The 21448-nt window shown below is 39.5% G+C and overlaps 2 protein-coding genes across 3 annotated transcripts; both read right to left on the bottom strand.

The window, feature by feature from the left end:
- Positions 1-372: 372 nt before the first annotated feature.
- Positions 373-4190, bottom strand: LOC110766066 (rhodanese-like domain protein). 2 transcript variants are annotated; one of them, XM_021969323.2, is made up of 9 exons: positions 3883-4190; positions 3562-3723; positions 3262-3367; positions 2941-3136; positions 2655-2736; positions 2469-2551; positions 2069-2201; positions 1601-1769; positions 373-1455 (listed from the first exon to the last, which is right to left on the bottom strand). In XM_021969323.2, the coding sequence occupies exons 1-9, from the start codon at positions 4075-4077 to the stop codon at positions 638-640; spliced, it is 1944 nt and encodes a 647-aa protein (XP_021825015.2). In that variant the 5' UTR covers positions 4078-4190; the 3' UTR covers positions 373-637. The 2 variants fall into 2 exon arrangements, with proteins under 2 accessions (XP_021825015.2, XP_021825016.2); XM_021969324.2 differs by having other exon boundaries at positions 1601-1766; positions 3883-4189.
- Positions 4191-4432: 242 nt separating this feature from the next.
- Positions 4433-9887, bottom strand: LOC110766049 (importin subunit alpha-4). The gene is made up of 10 exons (XM_021969304.2): positions 9474-9887; positions 8897-8993; positions 8704-8795; positions 8481-8612; positions 7668-7853; positions 7347-7510; positions 7137-7215; positions 6850-6978; positions 5800-5927; positions 4433-5174 (listed from the first exon to the last, which is right to left on the bottom strand). Exons 1-10 carry the CDS (start codon positions 9690-9692, stop codon positions 4796-4798), a joined length of 1605 nt encoding a protein of 534 aa, XP_021824996.1. The 5' UTR covers positions 9693-9887; the 3' UTR covers positions 4433-4795.
- Positions 9888-21448: the final 11561 nt, after the last annotated feature.

Here is a 21448-nt window from a genome sequence, read left to right as displayed (position 1 = left end):
CTAATAACTCAACCATGGTTGTGGGGTTGACTGGTCAGTGGTGAGGTGGTGACTGCTGATTGGCTGAGAAACTTGTAGCTGTGAGGTGGAGGAGGGTAGGGAATCTATCTAGAGACTGGTTGGTTTTGTTAATTGCAATGTTTGACGGTGAAGCCGCGTCATGCTGATGGACTTAACGCGTAAGCACGCTTCCCGATTTTTTGTTTTTTTTTTCAAAGTTAATTATTTTGCTTTTTTATTTTTTAAATTGTTGCTTACTGTCAGTCAGTACTGGACACTGACCTTGACTTGCAACAAACAAATCCAAAATAAGATGCCTTCTCTTTTGTACTGTTTTACTGTTTCTGGTAAAAGGAAATCAAATTTGTCATATCACAATAAGCCCAAGATAAGATAAAATTAAAAAACCCAATGGGCTCACAAGATCCAAACAGCAAACAACAGTACCAAAAAGGCACAAATAATTGGCCGAACACAATGTGCCCGTTCGATCATCATACAATACATTAGGGTACGTCGCTTATGTTTAATGAAATGATAATGTGACTAACATGAAGGTCCAGATGAGGGGTACAGGATCCATATAGGACTTAGGTAGTTAGAATATCGTTTTGTCAAAAACAAAATGGCCCAAATGTTAAAGAAAGCGGCCGAGAAAGTCCTTGACCTGATCAATGTAAGGAGGACGAGTGGGAATGATATGACCAGAGTCGTGTTCAATGGTGACAGAGCAACCCTCATCAAATAAGGAGGCAAGCTTCCTGCTTGCTTGATTTGCAATCTGCCTGTCTTTTCCATGGTCACTGCCAAATATGTGAAGCGAAGGGCATTTCAGCACCTGAATTTTCTCCTCCTCAACCTCCATTAACTTCGTAAGGCCAAACCCAGAGCACAAAATCACAAATCCATACTCCATTTCACCAGTTTGTAAAAGCCTCCTTCGGGTTTGCTGGGCACAAACTAATGCAGCTGCCATTGCTGCTCCCTGAGAAAATCCCAACAGTCCATCAAAGGGCCCCTTCTGAGCATACACAGTTTTGATGTATGCCAATGATTCTTCAAACCCAGCTGTTTGCTGCTGGTACTGCAGAGGATCAAATGGACCATCTCCCATTTTCCACTCCCTGTCCAGGTTGTCGCTTTCACTCTCACTCTTTCCTCTGAAATCAGGTGCTACGAACCACGCAAACTTTTTCCTGCAATGCTCCAAGGGCGGTGGTGGAGGACTTTGTTGTAGTAGTGATGAAGGCGGTGATGTACAATTCTGATGCGACTCTGTGACAGCTGAGGGTTGGTATATGAATGGTAATTCATGAGGTGCATCCACAAACACGAGCTCAGCAATGTTTTTGAGTTTCTTGGCTAAGGATGCCGTTCTTCCTTTAAAACATGAACCATTCTGTCGAAACCCATGTAAGCACAAGATTCTGAGTTTTCTTGGAGGAGACCCAACGGCTGTGGACAACAGTTATTACAACATTAGGAACAAAACAATGAAAATGAGGAACGTCTAATACTTCAGGACCCAATTGCAAATGCAAGATGTGTCGGTATGCTTGAAAGCACGGTTGTTCAAAGAGATTAAGATTACAGACCTTACCCTGTCTCCAAGGCAGCTGAGACGAGGGCTTAGCATCTGAAGAGACAGTTTCACGCCCAATTTGTTGTGGCATTGAACTTAATCTTCCATTTTCAGAGGAAGAAACCAACTCAACACCCTTGTGATGATTCTTGCAAAGCTCACAGACATATACAGAGCCCTTCCTCTGCTGAGACAAATTCAAAAATTCAGTAACAATGACACAAATACATGAATCTAAAGAGAGTGCTACCAAAGGACAATGTACTCAGGGAGACTTCCACACAAAGGATATACCATTTTAAATGCAGGATTTTTATAAAACAAAAGCAAAAATCTTCTTGATCCACCCTAATATAATATAGGAACCCAAAGACTGGTGACCAAATTCGCAGTGAAGCTTGAACTAGCTCACTAACATAATGAGATCACTTTTTAAAACAGTCAATCATTCAATTAGTAATGATAAAACTAAGTTAGAAAGCATACCTGGCAACTATCACAAACTAAGACAAGCATTCTACAATAACTGCAACGGAGGCGTGAAGAATAATCATCAAACGACATGCCACAGAGAAGACAGGTTCCCAAAATATTTGCATCTGAACTCCCAACTGAAATCCTACAGTCACAATGAGAATAGGTATTCCAACTTTTTTATTTTGAATTTCTATCACCAAAATACTCAATGATATTGTTTAATTAGTATTAACCTTCATAAACATATAGATATAGATATAATTGACAAGCCAAACAGAAATAGGGCACAGGGTGTGGGTACAAATTCATGGGCTTTTCTTCACATGCATCTATTTGGCAATCCAAATCGGAGAATAGAAAGTATACCAACTATGACCACAAGAGGCATTCAGCACCTAAAGAATCATACCGGTGATCAAAAACAAAGTTCTTTCCTCTGAAAAACCCACCATCTGGAAACTGTTCCAAATAACGCTGTATTCCACCAAATAACTGCAAATAAATTCATATAGCATGAGAGGTCATCACGATCATCATCAAGAAGCATGAATCTTACTCTATAAAAACAAAAGGCTTCTTCTTTACAAGAGCGCACCTGAAATACATTCTCATATCCAGCACCTTTTGATCTAATATAGGCTGATGCCATTTCGCACCTGATTCCTCCAGTACAATACCTGTAACAGCACCAAAATATGAAGTGAGGGGCGTATAAATTTAATGGATGTAGTTATGCCTATTGAAAACTGACCAATTATGCAACAAGAAAAAAATAAGACTAGTTGCCTTGGAAGATTTTCTCTGAGAATCTAACAGCAGAAACTAATTTGCAAGTAAGATAAGATCGAGTGACAACTTATATTCAAGATATAACCACTCACATGAGAACATTTTTCCCTTGCAACTGATCAGAGTTATCATCAATCCATGAGGGCAGATCACTATACTGCCTAATGCCTGGATCCAAAGTTTCCACATCTGGTGTGTGGAACTTCCCAATTCTGGTCTCGTACAAATTCCTTGCATCCAACAGAACAAGATCTCTATCGCGCTCTGTGCTCTCTTTGTCTAGTTGTCCTGGAAAAACATACACCAGTAATTGAATACCATTATACCTGTAAGTTTTCAATTTCCTCTTCACATGTCCAACAACCAGAACAGCCCATGAATAAAAAGGCGAAAATCAGACGGGGGTCACTAACCAGCTCTCTGTAGCATGGAATGAAACTCGTCTGCAGAGAGATGCTTTCCAGCATCAGAAAACTCTGGTGATTTTAGCAGAGGATTAGAGCTAAGAGTAACCAATTCCTGAGTTCAAGATAAAAAGATGTAAATACATAGACATATATATAAATCAATAAAATGGTAATAAGCATAGTGCTAATCTTTAATTCAAAATATCAACATCAAAGATAAATGCACACTCCAAATCAAAGCCAAATTCTTGGGGAAAATAAAACAACCACCTTAACATACAAGAAAATTTAACGGCAAGAAATCACCTTGACAATGCGAATTGAGAGAGAAGTGAACCCGCATTCTTCAGCAACCTTGCCATTCAATGGGCGACCACAAGCCGCCAGCTTGAAGTCGGTTCCTTGGAACAAACTATTCGAGTCAACCGCAGCAATGTGCTTCTTCAGTGCAGACAACTTGCCCCCAACCTAAAACCAAGCCCAAACTATCAATTACAAAACGCCCAGAATAAAAAAATCCACACGAAATGAGGCATATCAAAACAATTGTTAGTTTTTGCTTGAAATTATGAAAAACCCATCTCATAAAACTGGGGATCATTATGTTACAAATGAAACAGAACGTACGGTGACGTTGACGCCAAGCGGAGAGATTCGAACGCGGCCGAGGAGAGAGAGAGAGTTGCAGTTGGAGTGGTAGAAGGTGAAGAGCTCGTCGAGGTCTGGAATTTGGGTGTATTTGTAGTATAGAAGAACCCCATATTGGTCTTCTTCTTCGTCTTCTCTCTGTTCATGGTCTTTGTTGTTGATATTGGGTTCCATTGTTGAAAGCTCTCTTCTTCGGCAGGTCAGCTTGAACGTGAAGTAGCAAGTTTTTACTTCACACGGGAAGGAGCAGCAAACCCAAATTTAACCCGCAGAAGTTTGAGTTGGGCTGCCCGCTTCAACTTTAACCCAAATTTAACCCGGGCTCGAATTTTACAATATATCTCTGATTAAATATCAAATAAATAAAAAAATATTTGAGCTATTATATATCTTACATTTGAATTTTCTTATCTTACATGAGACATAATGAATATATCAAGATTATATTCCATAGGTGATGATAACTTGTCCTTTTGTGAGATTTTGTTGCAAATGGAGCACAGACCAGATCAATGTGGGCAACCGGAGCCAAACCAGAATGTTTCATCGGTTAACATAGAATTCAATAATTTTTCTCAACACAACTAGTATCATCAATCAAAAGATTCTAAAAAAGTAAAACAAAAAAACAAATACATGCTGAGAACAAAAGCCATTAATTTTGCCCCAATTCCAGGTAAACACAAGGAGTGACAGTTTTTCCCTATTAGAAGTATGGAAATGCAAAATAATAACGGAAAACAGCCGCTTGCGCACTTCTATCAAATTCCATAGACAAGCCTACGTGCCAACCAAAAAGCCCTGGCCCTTGGCAGTGAGGGAAAATCAAAATGAGGTTTGGAAATTCATCAAAAGGAGGTAAAGAAACCTACACTGCTAGAAAAACAGAATCCTATCCAAATTTGAAGCCGCCAGGGGGAGGGTTGGGCTGGTTTGCTCCAAAAGTAAAATCATGCTGATTTCCATCCCCATTCTCCTGAATGTTCTGTCCTTCTTCTTCCTCGGCCCAATATCTCTCCAAGATCTTCACAGCCTTCTCATAAATCTCATTGTTATCATGTGTCTGCAGATTCTCAATCTTATCCAAACCTTCACATTCATCGACCAGTTGTGCATAAAGATTGATCCCGTCATTCATTCCCATATCTTTGTCTGCCTCACCCACCTTCAGAATGTTCTCAAGACCTTCAAGGCACACAGTTATAATCCTTGGATCTGGGCAGATTAGAAGATCACAGAGCGGTTTAATACAACCTCTGGAAGCCAGGTGTCTGCAAGAACATTAATCATGCATGTAAAATATCGGAAGATAGAGTATAAACACTATCACATAATCAATCTGGTAGAAGAAACTGAAGTAAAGAACACACTTGAGTATTTTGTCTTTGCCATTGTCAAAATATATTCCAGAAGGTCATCACTATCAGTGTTTTTCAACATTAGAATGGCAGCCAATATATTGATTTCAAGTTTCCTTTCTTTTAGGGGAAAAAAAAAGGAATTTCGGTGCTTAGTACTTGATAGTTGATATATGACATTCAAATTGATCAGTTATGTGAAGTGGAAAACAGCAGAGTCAGACAAAAGAAAGAGATTAAGGGGAAGAACATCCACTCAAAAGCTGATAAAGCTGAGTAGCACCATGTATTTCCATTTATTATCTGGCTGGAAAATGTTGCACAACCCAACTCTTTTCCCAACTTTCTTTCAACTCTCTCAATGAGGTAGGACCCCAAATATTGTGGAATCAATCTTGTGATAGAGTTGGAAGTAAAATTTGAAATAGAGTTAGGTTGTATAGTATCTTCCATATGGGTGTACGTATTTATCTGTCCATGTATGCAAGTGGAAAAATGAAGGCGGAAAAACTAATCCAGTGGTAAAGGTAGAGCATACTGAATCTGGTCATGAGATCCTCCAGAAGTGGCATTTGAGATGGCCCATGCAGCCTCCTTTTTTATGTCAAATTCTGCATGTTGGAGAAGTTGCACAAGCGGGAGGATTATATCGGCTTCAATCACAGCCTGTTAAATGGAATTTAATAGACAAAGAATGTTAGAACTATATCAAGTAACATCCTCCCAGATCAAATTAATTGCGGGACAAGGCAAGAAACAAGATCAAGGAAACTTCCTACAAGCAAAAGGGATTAAGAAAACAAATTCCAATACATATACAGAGACCATTCAAAACATCCATAGAAAATTTATAAGCATTTTCTTTGCCAAGTAATTATATAACTGGTAAGAAACAATATCAGTCAAAACAAAATAGAAGTGTTAATAAAATAACTAATAAACAAAATATCCCTTCCTTGTGACAACTAGGCTATGTATATTGTATAGTGAGTGCGGGGCTCTTACCCAACAATCCCCCAACCTATCTACCACTAAATAAAGGAGTACAAATAAAACCATCCAGTTATATCACGCAGTCATCCTACTTGTAGAGATGGTTATGAAACACCAGACACCCACCCTGAACATGAAAACGTAGTACAGTGGATTTCGTGGGTGCCATGCATTAACAAAATGCATGAGATAAGAAAACTGATAGGTGCAAAATATACTTATGTTGCGCTACGATTGGTACTTTGGTACCTTTAGAAGAAAATATTTGAATTTGACTTCTTAGTCCATACTGTCTAACAAGAGAAGTAGTGATTTTTATATTTAATAAAATCCGCATGTTAAATACATTTATTTGGAACATGATGAACTTCAAATGCTCAAGAAATATATGTTCTTATAAATGCTTTTCTCAATTCATGACAAGTGAGTATCACAACTTTCTTTTCTTATTTTTCTTTTAACATTTGATGCAAACAATTTAAACTAAGTAGTATTTAAATCCAGAAATCCAAATGCAATTTAACAGAATTTCACAAATTTATATAATCTTTTGTTTAGCACTAACGCCATCCTGACTGATCACGAATTTGAATACCTGTATCTGAATTTTATTCCCGGCTGTGATATTTGAAATTGTCCAACAAGCTTCTTTCTTGATGCTCTTTTTGTGATTTTGTGTGAGAAGTTGATGGAGGTGAGGGAGCACTTGGTTATCAATAACAAACTGGAACATATACAGAGGTCACTTTGTTGCTATACATAGCGATGAAAATTAAGGCATTATAAAAAATAAATATAAAAACATAGAACTGCTGTCCTGCAGGAAGAGCAGATTCGGATGACATTGGGCTCTAAAGGGTAAATACAAATTAGTGTTAATACCTGAGTCTGGGAATCATCACCAGTAACAATGTTTCCCGCTGTCCGAAGAGCAGGTATAAGAACCGTAGGTGATGGATGACTGGCATAAACAAATCATAGTGAACAAAAAATCACTCAAGGTCAGTATCCTAAACAACTATGCTAAGGTAATATGGACCAGTGAAGGCCACTGCCACATGTGAATAGTTTGTAGAGAGTATAGAAACTTACGTCAGAAGCTCCACAAGTCGCTGGCAGACGCCTGCTTCAATCACAGCCTGAATTTTGTCATTTGGACCATCTGAGAGATATGATAGGGCCCAGCAAGCGTCTGTCAAGACTTCTTCATCATTTAAGTAAATAAGTTGTCGAAGAATTGGTAAGGCAGGCTTCACCTGAAACAAAAAAACATGCAGATAAGCAAGCAGAAAGGGTACTTATTACAGTCACGTAAGGCATCGACCAAAATTAAATTAGGAAGGGATACCAACTGACATTTAACATATATTATTAAGGTTTTAACCAGAAAAAACTCTCGAAATCCCCACGAACCTGATCAAATGGTGTTGCTGGCTTGCCACGACAAAAGTTTGATAAAGTCCATGTAGCATTCCTTAGCATGGATAACTTGGAATGTTCATTTAATTGAGCCAGCAATGGCATTAGTGCACCTTGTCCAAGAACAAGATCCCTGCAACTAGGAGAGTCGCCAGCAACATTTCCTAGAGCCCATACTGCCTGTTAGAGAATCAAGAAAGCAAGGATTGTCATCCAGTACAATCAAACAAATGGAAATTTCTGGCAGTCAAAAGGAAGAGAAACTATGAGTAGTAGAACCAGTAAAACTTAGAACGTAAAGAAGCATATATACCAAAATAATGAGCAGAATACTTTCTGAAACTTATTACTAACTTACATATCATATTGAAATTGGAAAGAATTTTAAACATGCATAACTTAGAATCATTCAGAAAGCGTAATGATCATACGTCTGTAATGCATTGTATGTCCCATAATAGGTCCCATTCTTCTACCCTTTCCCGGGAGTCGATGACTATTCATAGCTATTACCTTGACACCAAAGAAGAGTTCGAACCAATGCTTTATTTCTGTCCTAGTTGATCCTGATTCGACATTAGAAGTATATTGATTTTTCCCCAATAACCGAATACTTTTGTCTGTAAAAGCCCAAACACTTTTTCCCCATGGTTTGAAGTCAAATTTCTGAAACTTATTAATAACTTATATATCATATTGAAACTGGAAGGTTTTTCAGATATGCATCACTCGAAGTATTTAGAAATTCCAAATCCAAAGGCAATGCTCTCAAGTTGATGAAAAGTGTGAAAGGTAGTGAGAGACAACCTGCTCTCTGACATCATCGCTGCCAGAGCTAAGAAGCTGCACAAACATGGGGACCGCACCATGTTCAATAACAACTCGTGTATGATCTGATGTTCCAGATGCAACATTGGTCAAAGCCCATGCAGCTTCAAACTGAATATAAAGACGAAAGTCAAACTCGGTGTTTGATTACACCTTAAAGGATAATTTAATTTTAATAACAAACTTCAAAAATATTCCGTACTTGCAATTGGGGCATATCATGTCTTCCAAGAAACTCCACAAACCGAGGGACCGCACCTGCTTTTATAACCTCGTCAATTGGAGGGCTGCGTTCTACACAAAAACGAAAAAAACAAAAGTCAAGAACATCACACGAATGTTTCACCTAAATAGGAATAGGAAATGAATTTCAAGTATTGGAGCTGCTCCCAAACCAATTGATAATAGCTTCCTAAACTGAGTGGTAGCCTCCAATTGCAAAGCAGGATCATCAGACCATACTCCTTGCACCATTGAGGGAATACTTTCCAACTGTTAAACAACAGCAACATCAATTAATGACCAACCCTTTTAATATAAGATCAAATTGCAAGAAGAGGAACATAAAGAGTCAACGTTCTAAAGATCTCATGCAACTTACTTCTTGAATAAAAAAGAAGCAAACTATACACCTTACTTCTTGAATAAAGAATCAACATATACAACTTACTTCTTGAATAAACAGAAAATTCTCCGTTGCCTTAAGCAAACTATCGATTCAACATCCCTTATAATCAATTTCTTATAAAAACGGTAATTCTCATTTTTAATTCCGTTCCCTTTCCTTCACTTTCTCAGCAACCAAGCACATCCATACAAACTAATCCCACAACAATTCAAACCAAAAAATCAAACAAACCCCACAACCACAACGATTCAAAATCCCTAAGACACTAAGCTCAAAAAAAACAAACAAACAAACCACAAAGTATTACCAAGAAGATTTTAAAATAAAATAAAACGAAGTAGTACCCTTTTCTCGAAAACGACGGCAGTTTGGGTGCCATCAAGCAGTTGCTGCTGGGCCAGAGGCAAGCCTTCCCTTCTCTTCTTGAGCAAATTGTCCTCGCGCTTGTTCTTCCTGATCTCCACCATGTTGTCCTCCCTTCTCCTCCGAGCCTGGTCCGCATCCACTCCAGTCTTGTACGATTTCTTGCGCACCTCGGTGCGTGTGCCCGGGCGCAGAGACATTGTCTTCTGATTTAGGTTTTGGTTCGCTTTCGGGTCTGTGAAATGACGCTCGCAAAGTGTTCGATGAAATTACTCAAAAGAAAACCACAGCGAAGAAATGAATTCAGATTTAGGGGTGGGGGGAATATAAAATAAGAAAAATAGGCGGGTTTGGGGTTTGGCCGGGATCGTTTGTTCGTATATCTTACGACGCAAATACATTCTATCTTCAAATCTATAATATTCAATAACACGATCTACGGCTCACCTAAGATATGAAAACTTGTAATTTAAATTTGGCAAATCTCAGCCGCCCGTTCAATAGCGTATAGTCTACGAAATCTAACAAATTACATAATTAATAATTTTCTTTTTTTCTGCTGGGATAGCTTTTCTCATTTCTTTACCAAACTTTAAAAATAAATAAATCTAACTCATATCAAGCAAATGAATTATTGGAGGAGTATATGTCAACATGGATTACTTGTGAATCTGAAATAAGAGAGTGAGTCATTTGAATTGAAGGGATAATGTGTACAATAATCAAGTAGTTGATGTAATTGGATTTTTTGAATTTTGTGATTGACAATTTCTTTTCCGTGGATGCTTGATTTTAGCTCAATTTCAAATTGTAATTTTATCTTAAAACGTTTGAAATTTTTCAAAAGTTTACCATATACTGAAAATACTTCTAAATATTAACTATGATTTTATTTATTTGGCTAAAGTTGGGAAATGAACCCAAGATTATTTATAAGGATGGTCCTTGATTGATTATGACTACTAACACCCCACAAACATAACCCCTTCACGTAAAGTAAATTTAGCCATATCATTTTGAAATCCTTGGGTCGTCCTTGACTATTTGGGAGCACATATGCATGTGTCAATCCAACTAGCACCCTATTGATATGGATTAAGATTAGTTAACAATAGCTAAAATATCCTGTCACCCATGAATTGCATAATAAGGGAACAAGCATTGAAAAGTTTTATAACATCTCAATATTAATGTTTCTCAACCATATGATACATTAAAATTACATAAACTTCTATCCCAACTCACTCATTTATCATTCATTTACATTTTATAATTCTGATTTTTTTGGGTATTTTACAATTATTTTGTTCATCCCAAAAATAATACTAGGATAATTAATCATTTTTAAAATGGAAGGGAGGCAAGCGAACCCACTCACTGTCACAAACCGCAAATGAGAAGCCGTATTACAATTGCTAGGAACATAAGAGAGTAACAAACCGACCTAAGTTGTTGTGCCATGACTCCATACATTGTGGATCATTACTTCTAACCTCCTTACATCAAGATTGGTTGCATCTATCATCAATTTTAAATCTGCCATGCCTGTTTACTTTCTCTATATATTTTACAATATTGTTTGCCTATTTACCTAAGTAGTTAAGAGCATTAATCTCTGCGTAGGTTGGATTCTTCCTCCAACATCGGTTGTATTGGAAAAGAAAAAGTTCCATTTTCCCGACTTGCCATTTGCACGAGCCAATAGAGGAGAGCCACTATTTTCTAAAACTTTTCAAAACTTTTTGAACGTAATTGAATTCAATCTCGTTGTCGTTTTTTAATTTTCCCTCCAAACTATTTTTCAAATAATTGCATATTTTGTCTTATTAACAAGAATTCCCCAACTAGTGCTGCACATCTCTGATCCTAACCCTAATCTCCGCCGTGGATCAACGGACCCCACTTATTTTCATTTACCATTTTGCCATCGCCCCCCTCCATATATAAAAACCCCGCTCACTCTCCCCCTCTCCTTACAAATACAAACCCGGTCGAAACTAGAGAGAAAGCAAGCGCCGGCTCACTGAAGTGAAGACTGCAGTTGAGAGAGCAAGAGAGAATGTCCTGGTGGCGGTCCACATCAGCATTCAGGTCGCCGATGGGGTGGGCCCCCCGGAGCCTGCTGAGGTGGTGGCCGGAGCTGAGCCTGTCGATCGTGGACGACGTCGTTTGGCCGCTGGTGACGGCATTCGAGTCCGTGGCCTTGGTCTCGATGCTCTTCTTCTTCTTCATCTTCTGCGGATGCACTGTGTGAGCATCACGTCCGTATGCACGCGCGTGATTTTCGATCATGAAGCAGAGAAGGGCAGGCGAATTTCAGAGGCGGAGACGCCGATGTTCAGCTGTAGGTAGGACGTTGAGCACGTGACTGATTCACGTGAGTGCTGTGAAATTTTTTATTGGGTTTTTTTTTAGCACCTGAGGGGAAGTTCGGGAAGTAAGTAGATAGGAATAGGAAGTGGCAGAGGCAGTGTTATTTATGTGAAATTTTAATTTTAGGAATTTTGGTGGTGTAATTGTGATAGATGGTTTTAATTTCAAATTTTGATTTTTCTGTTTCTGGGCAATTGTATTTCATATTTTTATATCTGCATAATTTGATATAAGTCGGGCTTACAAGGATATATGGATATATGGATATACGAAAACAATCATGTATTTATTTTAGATAAAATCTGAATCATTGATATTTTCCCAAAAGTATGATATTACATGAACATCCTACTAGAAGCTATTTAAAGGAGTGCTATCTTGTAAATTTCTCACCAATTCTTCTGTTATCTTACCACACAAAATAGAAGTCTCACCAATTTCTTCAATTCAAACTGACGGTAGATATCTCACTTCAGGAGGCACAACACGCTAGCTATTTTTTCTTTACAATCTCTCATATAGCTCATCAACTGAGTTCTTGAAATGTACGAGTTGTATAGTGTATGTTTGTTCTTGAGTTATGACAACATTCCTTTTATATTCTTTATCAAACTATCTTTGGAATCCTTTATGCACTTTCACATTAGTGTCATGTGTATAATTGTAATCAAGCTCATCAAAGAGAAAGAATAATGATTTGGAAAGATAACTAGCTAAGGCATCATAATGATCGAGAAGCGCTCTCAAAATCGGTCGGTCATATACCGTTTCATAACCTCTTTCTTTTAATACCTCAAATACGCTCACATATCTACCACTAGATCCATAAAAAAGGGTTGCATATAATAAAGCCCTTATCACATGTTGTAATAGTTCATGTGAAATCTGGACTTCCAAATTGCAACAATCCAAGTATCTCCAGGCATGTTGACCACCGCTTCCATTCACAAATCCTGTGCAATAATTGGATTTGGATTTCACCTTCACTCTAGAATGCTTAACTTTACATACAAAAGGAACTTTACCTACACCGTTCCATCCAACCTTCCATCCAGACATAAGAGTAGACGCCTTGAATTCCAATTTATTTTTTCTTTCCCATCTTTTAATGAAATTATAGGCTTTTACCGATGCCATTAATTATTTCCCCACGATGACGATAATGTCGCTCCACATGTGCTAACATTTTTTTGCAAATGGTGGCATTTCCCGCCCTAATGGCAAATACATTGCAATGCTCCATATGCATATATTTGTCTGAATCATCCTTATTTATAAATCCTCTGCTACTACCAGATGTGGCTCTCGAATCGACACCAACATATATGATTCCACAACTATCATTAGAGATATAAGCGATGTTTGTTGTGCCCCATCCCTCCTCTTGGTAATAATTTGAAATTTATTACGTAAAAAAAGATAAGAAAAAAAGAATGAGAATATGTCTCAGCCAAGTGTATATATACATATATACTATTTGCAATTTTCTTTTTTTCTTTTCAATAACTGAAGCTTCATTGAAAAGCCACGGTAAACCGATACAACAATTAGAACAACCAAAGGAGAATGAAGATGAAGCAACATAAACATAAAACAAATTAATAAACTAATATAGGAATAAGAAACATATAACAGATTAACAAACTAAAGGAGTACAAATTAGGTGTTTTTGTGTTCATATGCTAAATTCAGATTGAATTCTCCTCCTATTGATTAGGATAAATTTGGATACTATTGAGGAATCCTATTTAAAATTATTTTACAAAAAACACTCATGAATAAGAGAGCACAAAATCGAACAAGCGTTCAAAGTTCAACCCCAATAGGTCCAAGAACTGTCAAACAAAGTGGGTAGAATATTTTCAGGTATTATTTCATTCTCCGAAAGAAGATATTTATAATACATGGTTACAAACCCTAGCATGGTTATATTAGGAAATAAGATAAAGTCCTAATTACATAATATCTATACCAAAAAAGGAAATAAGTAAAATCCTAATATACTATGAAGTAAATCTCCTAATTAAACTAGGATCTCGCTAACACTCCCCTGCAAGTTGGAGCAAAGATGTCGCACATGCCTAACTTGTCAAGCGAGTTGAGGAAGATACTGGAAGAGACAGCTTTTGTAAGAACATCGGCTAACTGATACTCAGAATTGATGAACGGGAAGGAAACAATCTTTGCATCCAACTTCTCTTTAATGAAATTTCGATCAACCTCCACATGCTTTGTATGATCATGTTGCACCGGGTTATGTGCAGTTGCAATTGCAGCCTTATTCTCACAATATAAATCTATGGGCTTCTACGACCCAAAACCAAGATCTCTTAATAATCTCCTCAACCATAGTAACTCATATACACCGTGAGCCATACCACGATACTCGACCTCGGCACTAGATCGAGACATCACCTTTTGTTTCGTACTTCTCCAAGTAACAAGGTTACCACCAACAAACATGAAATACCCAGACGTAGAACGTCTATCAGTGGCTGAACCAGCCCAATCAGCATCAGTATACCATTCCACATTTGTATGACCATATTTGAAAAACAACAATCCCTTTCCATGAGTTACTTTCAGATACCTTAAAATACGAGTCACAACCCCCATATGATCTGCACTAGGAGAGTGCATAAACTGACTCACCATACTTACTGCATATGCAATGTTCGGACGGGTATGAGCTAAATAAATCAACTTCCCTACAAGCCATTGATAACGTTCTTTATCAGTCGAAACTTGATCAAGATATAACCCCAACTTATGATTCTGCTCACTAGGGGTATCAATCGGTTTACAATCCAACATTCCAGTCTCTACAAGTAAATCCAAAACGTACTTTCTTTGGGATAAAAAATACCATGTTTAGACCTGGCAACTTCAATCCCAAGAAAGTACTTTAAATCACCCAATGATTTCATCTCGAACTCAGAAGCCAGATACTTCTGAAGACTCTATATTTCTACCTGATCATCTTCAATCACAATCATATCATCAACATAAATAATTAAAGCTGTCAATTTACCTTTATGACATTTCAGAAACAAAGTATGATTAGAGTTACTTTGCATATACCCAAACTTTTTCATGGATGCAGCAAACCTTCCAAACCACGCTCTTGGAGACTGCTTTAATCCATACAATGACTTCCGCAGCCGACATACAACACCCTCCTTAGAGGTCATAGGAATACCGAGAGAAAGATCCATATAAATCTCTTCCTGAAGGCCACCATGTAGAAATGCATTTGTGACATCAAACTGCAATAAGGGCCAATCGTGGTTAGCAGCAAGAGATAAAAGCACACGCATAGTGTTGAGCTTTGCCACTGGGGCAAATGTCTCTAGATAATCCACTCCATATGTCTGAGTATACCCCTTGGCCACCAATCTAGCCTTGTAACGATCAATGGAACCATCAGCCTTATGCTTCAAAATAAACACCCATCTGCATCCGACTGCTTTATTCCCTTATGGCAAAGGAACTAAATCTCACATCTTATTCTTGTTCAAGGCATCCATTTCCACATTCAGGGCATCCATCCATTTGAGGTTAGATAGAGCATCCTGCAGCTTAGTTGGCACACATACATTAGATAATTGACACAAATATGATGCATATGACTTAGATAAACGATGAGTTGTCACATAATGGCTAATGAGATATTTAGATTTGGCATGTATATCAGGAAAAAATATTGTACTTTGGGTTTCCCACGAGTAGTTCGTGAGGGTAATTGATAAGTAGACACAGACAGATCATCAGACATTACCTCACTTGACTCAGTATTACGATTTGACTGGGGCAATGGCAGGGCAGATGGAGGTCTTGTATTGATCTCATCTATACAAGAGTCACCAATATCATTGTCACGTTCTCCTGGGGTAGAGCAAAATTCCTCCAAAAAATCAACCTGCGACCGGTCGTGACCTTTTGTGCGACCGGTCGCTTCCAAGCAGTCATTGTTGTTAGTCATCAAGGCATGCGACCGGTCATTTCTAGGCAGGTTCTATCGCGACCAGTCGCTTCCTCTTCGCGACCAGTCGCTTCCATTTCGTGAGAAATTCCTTCACATGCATCTTCACGTCCAAGATCTTCCACTCCAACACTCTTCAATTCACTCCCCCTCTTCACCTACATTGAAGAGGAGGGAGAAACATAATACGGTACTTCTTCATGAAAAGTGACATCCAAAGTAACATGTACCTTCTGAGTAGGAGGGTGATAACACTTATAACCTTTCTGAGTATTAGAATAGCTAATGAAGACGCAGCGGAGAGCACACGGATTAAGTTTACTCTATTGATGGGAGTAAACATGAACATAAGCAACACACCCAAACACCTTCGTAGGTAACTTAGAAACCGAAACCGGAGAAGTATGGACACATAACACATCAAGTGAAGTCTTGAAATCACGAAGCCGACTAGGAGTACGATTAATCAAATAGGCCGCAGCTAAAACACCACAGCCCCAAAGGTGATGGGGAATAGACATGTCCAATAGAAGGGAGCGAACAACTTCAAGTAACTGACGATTTTTGCATTCAGACACACCATTTTGTGGAGGAGTGAATGGAGTAGTAGTTTGGTGGATAATGCCTTGATCATGGAAGAAATGGGTCAATGTATTATTCACATATTCACCTCCGTTATCAGTCCGAAATAATTTGACTCGAACATGAAACTGAGTAGACACCATGGCACAAAATTCAGGAAGAATAGAAGCAACATCATGTTTATTCTTCATTAAATACACCCATGTTAAGCGAGTGCAGTCATCAATAAATGTAACAAACCAACGGAAGTCATTAGAAGTCACACAAGCAGGTCCCCATACATCCGAATATACTAAATCAAAAGACTTGGCAGCTTTACTATCACTCAAAGGAAACATAGCACGATGACTCTTGGCCAAAATACATGTCTCATACTTAAAACTGGACTCATCACAAGAGCGGAATAAAAATGGAAACAAACATTTAAGGTAGCCAAATGACGGGTGTCCCAAGCGACGATGCCATAACTAAATTTGTTGTTTGTCTTTGACACCGCAACTTTGAACAGTTTTAACGACACAATCACGAACTGGTGCAGAAGGCAATGTCAAATAATATAACCCCCATATCCGTTTACCATGCCCAATAGTCTTGTGAGTCTTGAGTTCCTGAAAGGAGCAATGTGTAGGATAGAAAGTAGCAGAAGCATTAAGTGTATCAAGTAATCGACCAACAGATAACAAGTGACAATGGATATTGGGAACTAATAACGCACGAGACAAAGATAGAGTAGGAATGAGAGAGATTATGTCCTCGCCAGTAATTGGAGAGGGCAAGCCATTAGCACTAGTTATGTATGGGTCACGGGTGTTACTGGACAACTCATAAAAAAATTTAGCATAATAAATAATATGTTCAGAAGCACCAGTGTCAATTATCCAAGTATTGGAGCCAATACCTGGAATAGAGTCAGAAACACACAATTTTGCAGAAGAAGCAGCAATAGCACCAATAATGGAGTTATCACCCATGATTGCAGTAGAAACTCAATAGATCACGGCAGAGTATACAACTGAACACAACAGAGGCACAAATATGGCAGATGCACGAAGACAAGCACGAGCACAGTAGAGGCACAAACATGGCATAGTACACAGCGGAATACAGCCGAGCACGGCAACTACACAAATACAGCAGATGCACGAAGACAGGAATGGCACGAACACAGTGACACAACACACAACCCCAGGAGGGCACACAGGGCACAGGTAGGAGAAAAATATGATGCTAGAACACGGGTGAGCACAACACACAGGTCACCAGAAAAGTTGGCTCTGATGCCATGTCAAACAAAATGGGTAGAATATTTTCAGGTAATATTTTATTCTCCGAACGAATGTATTTATAATACATAGTTACAAACCCTAGCAGGATTATATTAGGAAATAAGATAAAGTCCTAATTACATAATATCTATACAAAAAAAGGAAATAAGTAAAATCCTAATATACTAGGAAGTAAATCTCCTAATTAAACTAGGATCTCGCTAACAAGAACAATTATCCCTGCAACTAGGAGAGTCGCCAGCAACAACTCCTAGAGCCCATACTGCCTGTTCAAGAATCAAGAAAGCAAGGATTGTCATCCAGTACAATCAAAACAAATGGAACTTCCTGGCAGTCAAAAGGAAGAGAAAGTATGAGTTGTAGAACCAGTAAAACTTAGAACACAAAGAAGCATATATACCAAAATAATGAGCATATACTTTCTGAAAATTATTACTAACTTATACATCATATTGAAATTGGAAAGATTTTCAAATATGCATAACTTAAAATCATTCAGAAAGCCCAAATACTTTTTCCCCGTGTTCTGAAGTCAAATTTCTGGAACTTATTAATAACTTATATATCATATTGAAACTGGAAAGTTTTTCAAATATGCATTGTGGGAGCAAATTTCCTCCCACGAGAATATTCGCTCAAGATTCCTTCGTCTTCTCCGCTTCTCTTTCTCCCTGTAAAATAAATCGGAGTAAAAGGATCACACCCGGGGGGGTGTTGGCCAAAGGCCCTCCGATGCCTAAGTTAGGTTGGGTGTTTCAAGGAAAACTGGGTGGTCGGAGCCTTGTGTGAGAGATGTTGGCTGCGCAAATCTCACGGCCTGGAGCTTCGGGCAGAGGGGATATGCGTTAACACGTGGCTTCCGTCGAGATGGTGATATGGGTGAAGTGGTTAAGTGGTGCGCCTGTTTGAGTCCGACTCCTAATCAAACGATTGTGGCCGAGAGAGGAACTGATCTCGGCCTTCAGGTTCACGGCCTGAGCTACAAGGCCGTTTAGTGGTGGTGTTAATGGTGGATTTTGGGCGTTGCTCCGGCGCATTGCTCAGAGAGCGATGGTCGTATGATATATGGGATGAATGAAAGAGTAACAGAGATGGTGCTCCGGCGCCTTGAAAATCAAGGGTCGTATGATATATTGATGAATGGATTTTCCTTACAACCTAACACTACTCATAGGAAAGCAAATAAAGATATTGAAAGTGCATTACAGGAAAATATAATTTGCTCCGTGGGAGACTTTTGGTTTGGTGTTTGAACCCTTTGAATGTAGCTTGAACTTGGTATTTATAGTAAGAGCTCTTGGATGAGTAATCGAGGCTGAAAATCTGCATGGTGGAGCCTGATCAGAGCAAGTGGGTAGTCTAATCGACATTTGGGATCATGAAGCATGGTGGTGTGACCCCATGAATCCTGGTAAATCTCGGCCGCCGCCCTGATCGTGGGTTCTGCGCTTCTGGCCGTGGGGACGCATTAAATGCCCTGATCTGGTGATTGGTGATCTGACCTTACGTTGTAAGAATATTTGTAAGTATGTTTGCGCCTAACCACTCTGATCTCTGTCACCAAATCCTGACTTTAGTCACTTCCCTTCTTCCCTCGTGCATTAAATGCCCTTTTGCGGCTAGTGGGTTTGCTAGTCAGAGGCGTTACTTCATTAAATGAAGCGTGGGACCCGGCGGCCACGTGGCGATTTGACTCTAATCCCTTCGGTCGTGACTCTTTCGTCCTTCGGCCTCGGCCCATAATGCCACGGTCGAGGCCGAGATGATTATGCCTTCGCAGCTTTTCCTTTGTTTTTAGGAAGGCCAATCATCTGTCGAAACGCTACGTTTTAATTCATGAAATAAGTGCTAAGGCCGAGGAAGGTCCTTTCGGCCAATTTATGGCCGTGATTTATTAGGTACAAACAAGAGAGAGAAAAAATAGGAAGGGAGAAGGGTTTATGAGAAATAATTTATGTAGAGTTTCAGTAGGAATTCAGACGTACCTCAATCCTCGTGTGCAGCCAATATTTATAGAGGGTCTCAGAGGCTTTAATTTGGTGGGGTTGGTGGGGTTGGTGTATTTAGGGGTTCGGAATTTAATCAAATCTCTAATTAAGACAAAAATCAAAGACATCTAATTTAAATCAAATAACCTCCTAATTAATTCATATAACTCCCAATTAGGTTTGGTAACCCCAAATTAGGTCAAATAATTCCCAAATTGATTGGCCTAATTATTTGACCTAGAATGAGATATTTTGCTTTCACAAATGCCCCCCAGCTTCTGCATGGCGCGTGGCGGCATGGAGGAGATGTGAATTAGATGTTGGGCTGTTCAGCTGTAATTGGGCTTCCTTCTGTGACTTGGGCTCCTGAGTAGAGTAGGTTTTTGACTTGCCAATTGGACTTTGACTTGGGCAATCTAGCTGTAACTGGGCTATAGGTGCGCTGGTTTGCTGCTAGAGCGGGTGGCTGTTCGGGCCAGCTTAGTTACTAGGGTTGGTCCAAACTGCTTCAATTTTTTTGTGCCACGAACTAGGGATAGTCCGAGTCAAGGCGATCATGCGTGGCATACGGATGTGCTGGAAGTCATCGGCATATGGGAATGGGAGGTCAGCGATGGTCCGCTCGTTCCTCACATCTACTGTGATGGTAAGTTGTACTTCTTTGATCTGCTATAGCATTTCTGAAACTTTGATGTGTATCTGACTGACTTCCATCTACTGCTTGCAGAGAATAACATCTGCAAGAAGCTCGATCTCGACCCGAACATGTCTAAGGTTCAGCAAGCTCTGAACATCCCTGTCCAGTTTAGTGAATGGCGATGGTTACTGAGTGAACATCAGAAGGAGGTCGATGGTCTGCCTCCTACTGAAGATGTTGAAAAATGGAAGCTGCATGGCTCAGACTTAGGTGATCTGCCAGTCGAGCAGGAGGAGTCCTTGACTGAGTTCCTCGAGGAGGGGAAGGCTAGCAGCAGATCTGCCAGTAATGAAGCCGCAATCTCACGATCAAGGGATACATCTCCACGACAAAAGCAGCTGAGACTTTATTCTGCTGCGAGCATGTCTTCCTCAAGGGGGGGGGGGGGAGTCTTGCATGCTGAGAAGGTCCATGTGGGAGTTGCTCATACCTCGTCTGCTTTGACCAAACGCCTTGTCAACTCGAACAACAAAATGGTCAATGGCATGTAGGAGGTTTGGGATATTCTGTTCAAGTTTCCGCCCGGTGTTGCCCAAAACTTGTGATTTGCCTTGTAAGCAGGCTGCTGAGAAGCAAGGTTTGGGGTGTCTGTGCCGATCCGCAAATCAAACTGAGAGGAATGTACTTCTGCCTAGAAACCATAACTCGTATGCAAGATCACGAACAGTCAAATGTGGAGTTGACTCGATGTTGCAAGTTGCGGTCAAGAGAGCTAAAGAGTCGTCTGCTCGAGCAAAGAGTCCTTCAGCTGCGCGAACTTCCGGTCTGGGAATTGGTGGTAACCCTGCTGGGGGTGAGTCCGTGTCTGATCTGCTTAAAACGGGCTTCATGTCAAGTCCAACTGCCTGTGCAAAGCTGGTTGACCACATGTATCGAGCCTTCCCTTGGATAAGCAAGAAGAAGCTGCCATGTATCATCTTCAAAAGGGGATGATTTTTGGTGTTGGGGCCATGCGGAACTCACGTGCTGTTGCCCCCTCTTCTGTCCTGCTTGACGAGCTGGTGAAGAAGAATGCTGATATGGCTGACAAGCTCTCGAACGAGCGGAT

This window comes from Prunus avium, chromosome 6, assembly GCF_965620075.1.
Source record: "Prunus avium chromosome 6, drPruAviu1.hap1.1, whole genome shotgun sequence".
Taxonomy (NCBI): Eukaryota; Viridiplantae; Streptophyta; class Magnoliopsida; order Rosales; family Rosaceae; genus Prunus; species Prunus avium.
This window is presented reverse-complemented; position numbering and strand designations above follow the sequence as displayed.

Coding starts and splice junctions, on each gene's coding strand:
- LOC110766066 (XM_021969323.2), bottom strand. CDS start 4,077: ATGGAACCCAATATCAACAACAAAGACCATGAACAGAGAGAAGACGAA. Junction 3,368..3,561: donor TCTCAATTCGCATTGTCAAG/GTGATTTCTTGC, acceptor TCTTGAACTCAG/GAATTGGTTACTCTTAGCTC. Junction 3,137..3,261: donor TTCCATGCTACAGAGAGCTG/GTTAGTGACCCC, acceptor ATGTTTTTCCAG/GACAACTAGACAAAGAGAGC.
- LOC110766049 (XM_021969304.2), bottom strand. CDS start 9,692: ATGTCTCTGCGCCCGGGCACACGCACCGAGGTGCGCAAGAAATCGTAC. Junction 7,216..7,346: donor CGACTTGTGGAGCTTCTGAC/GTAAGTTTCTAT, acceptor TGTTTATGCCAG/TCATCCATCACCTACGGTTC. Junction 5,928..6,849: donor GGAATAAAATTCAGATACAG/GTATTCAAATTC, acceptor TCCATTTAACAG/GCTGTGATTGAAGCCGATAT.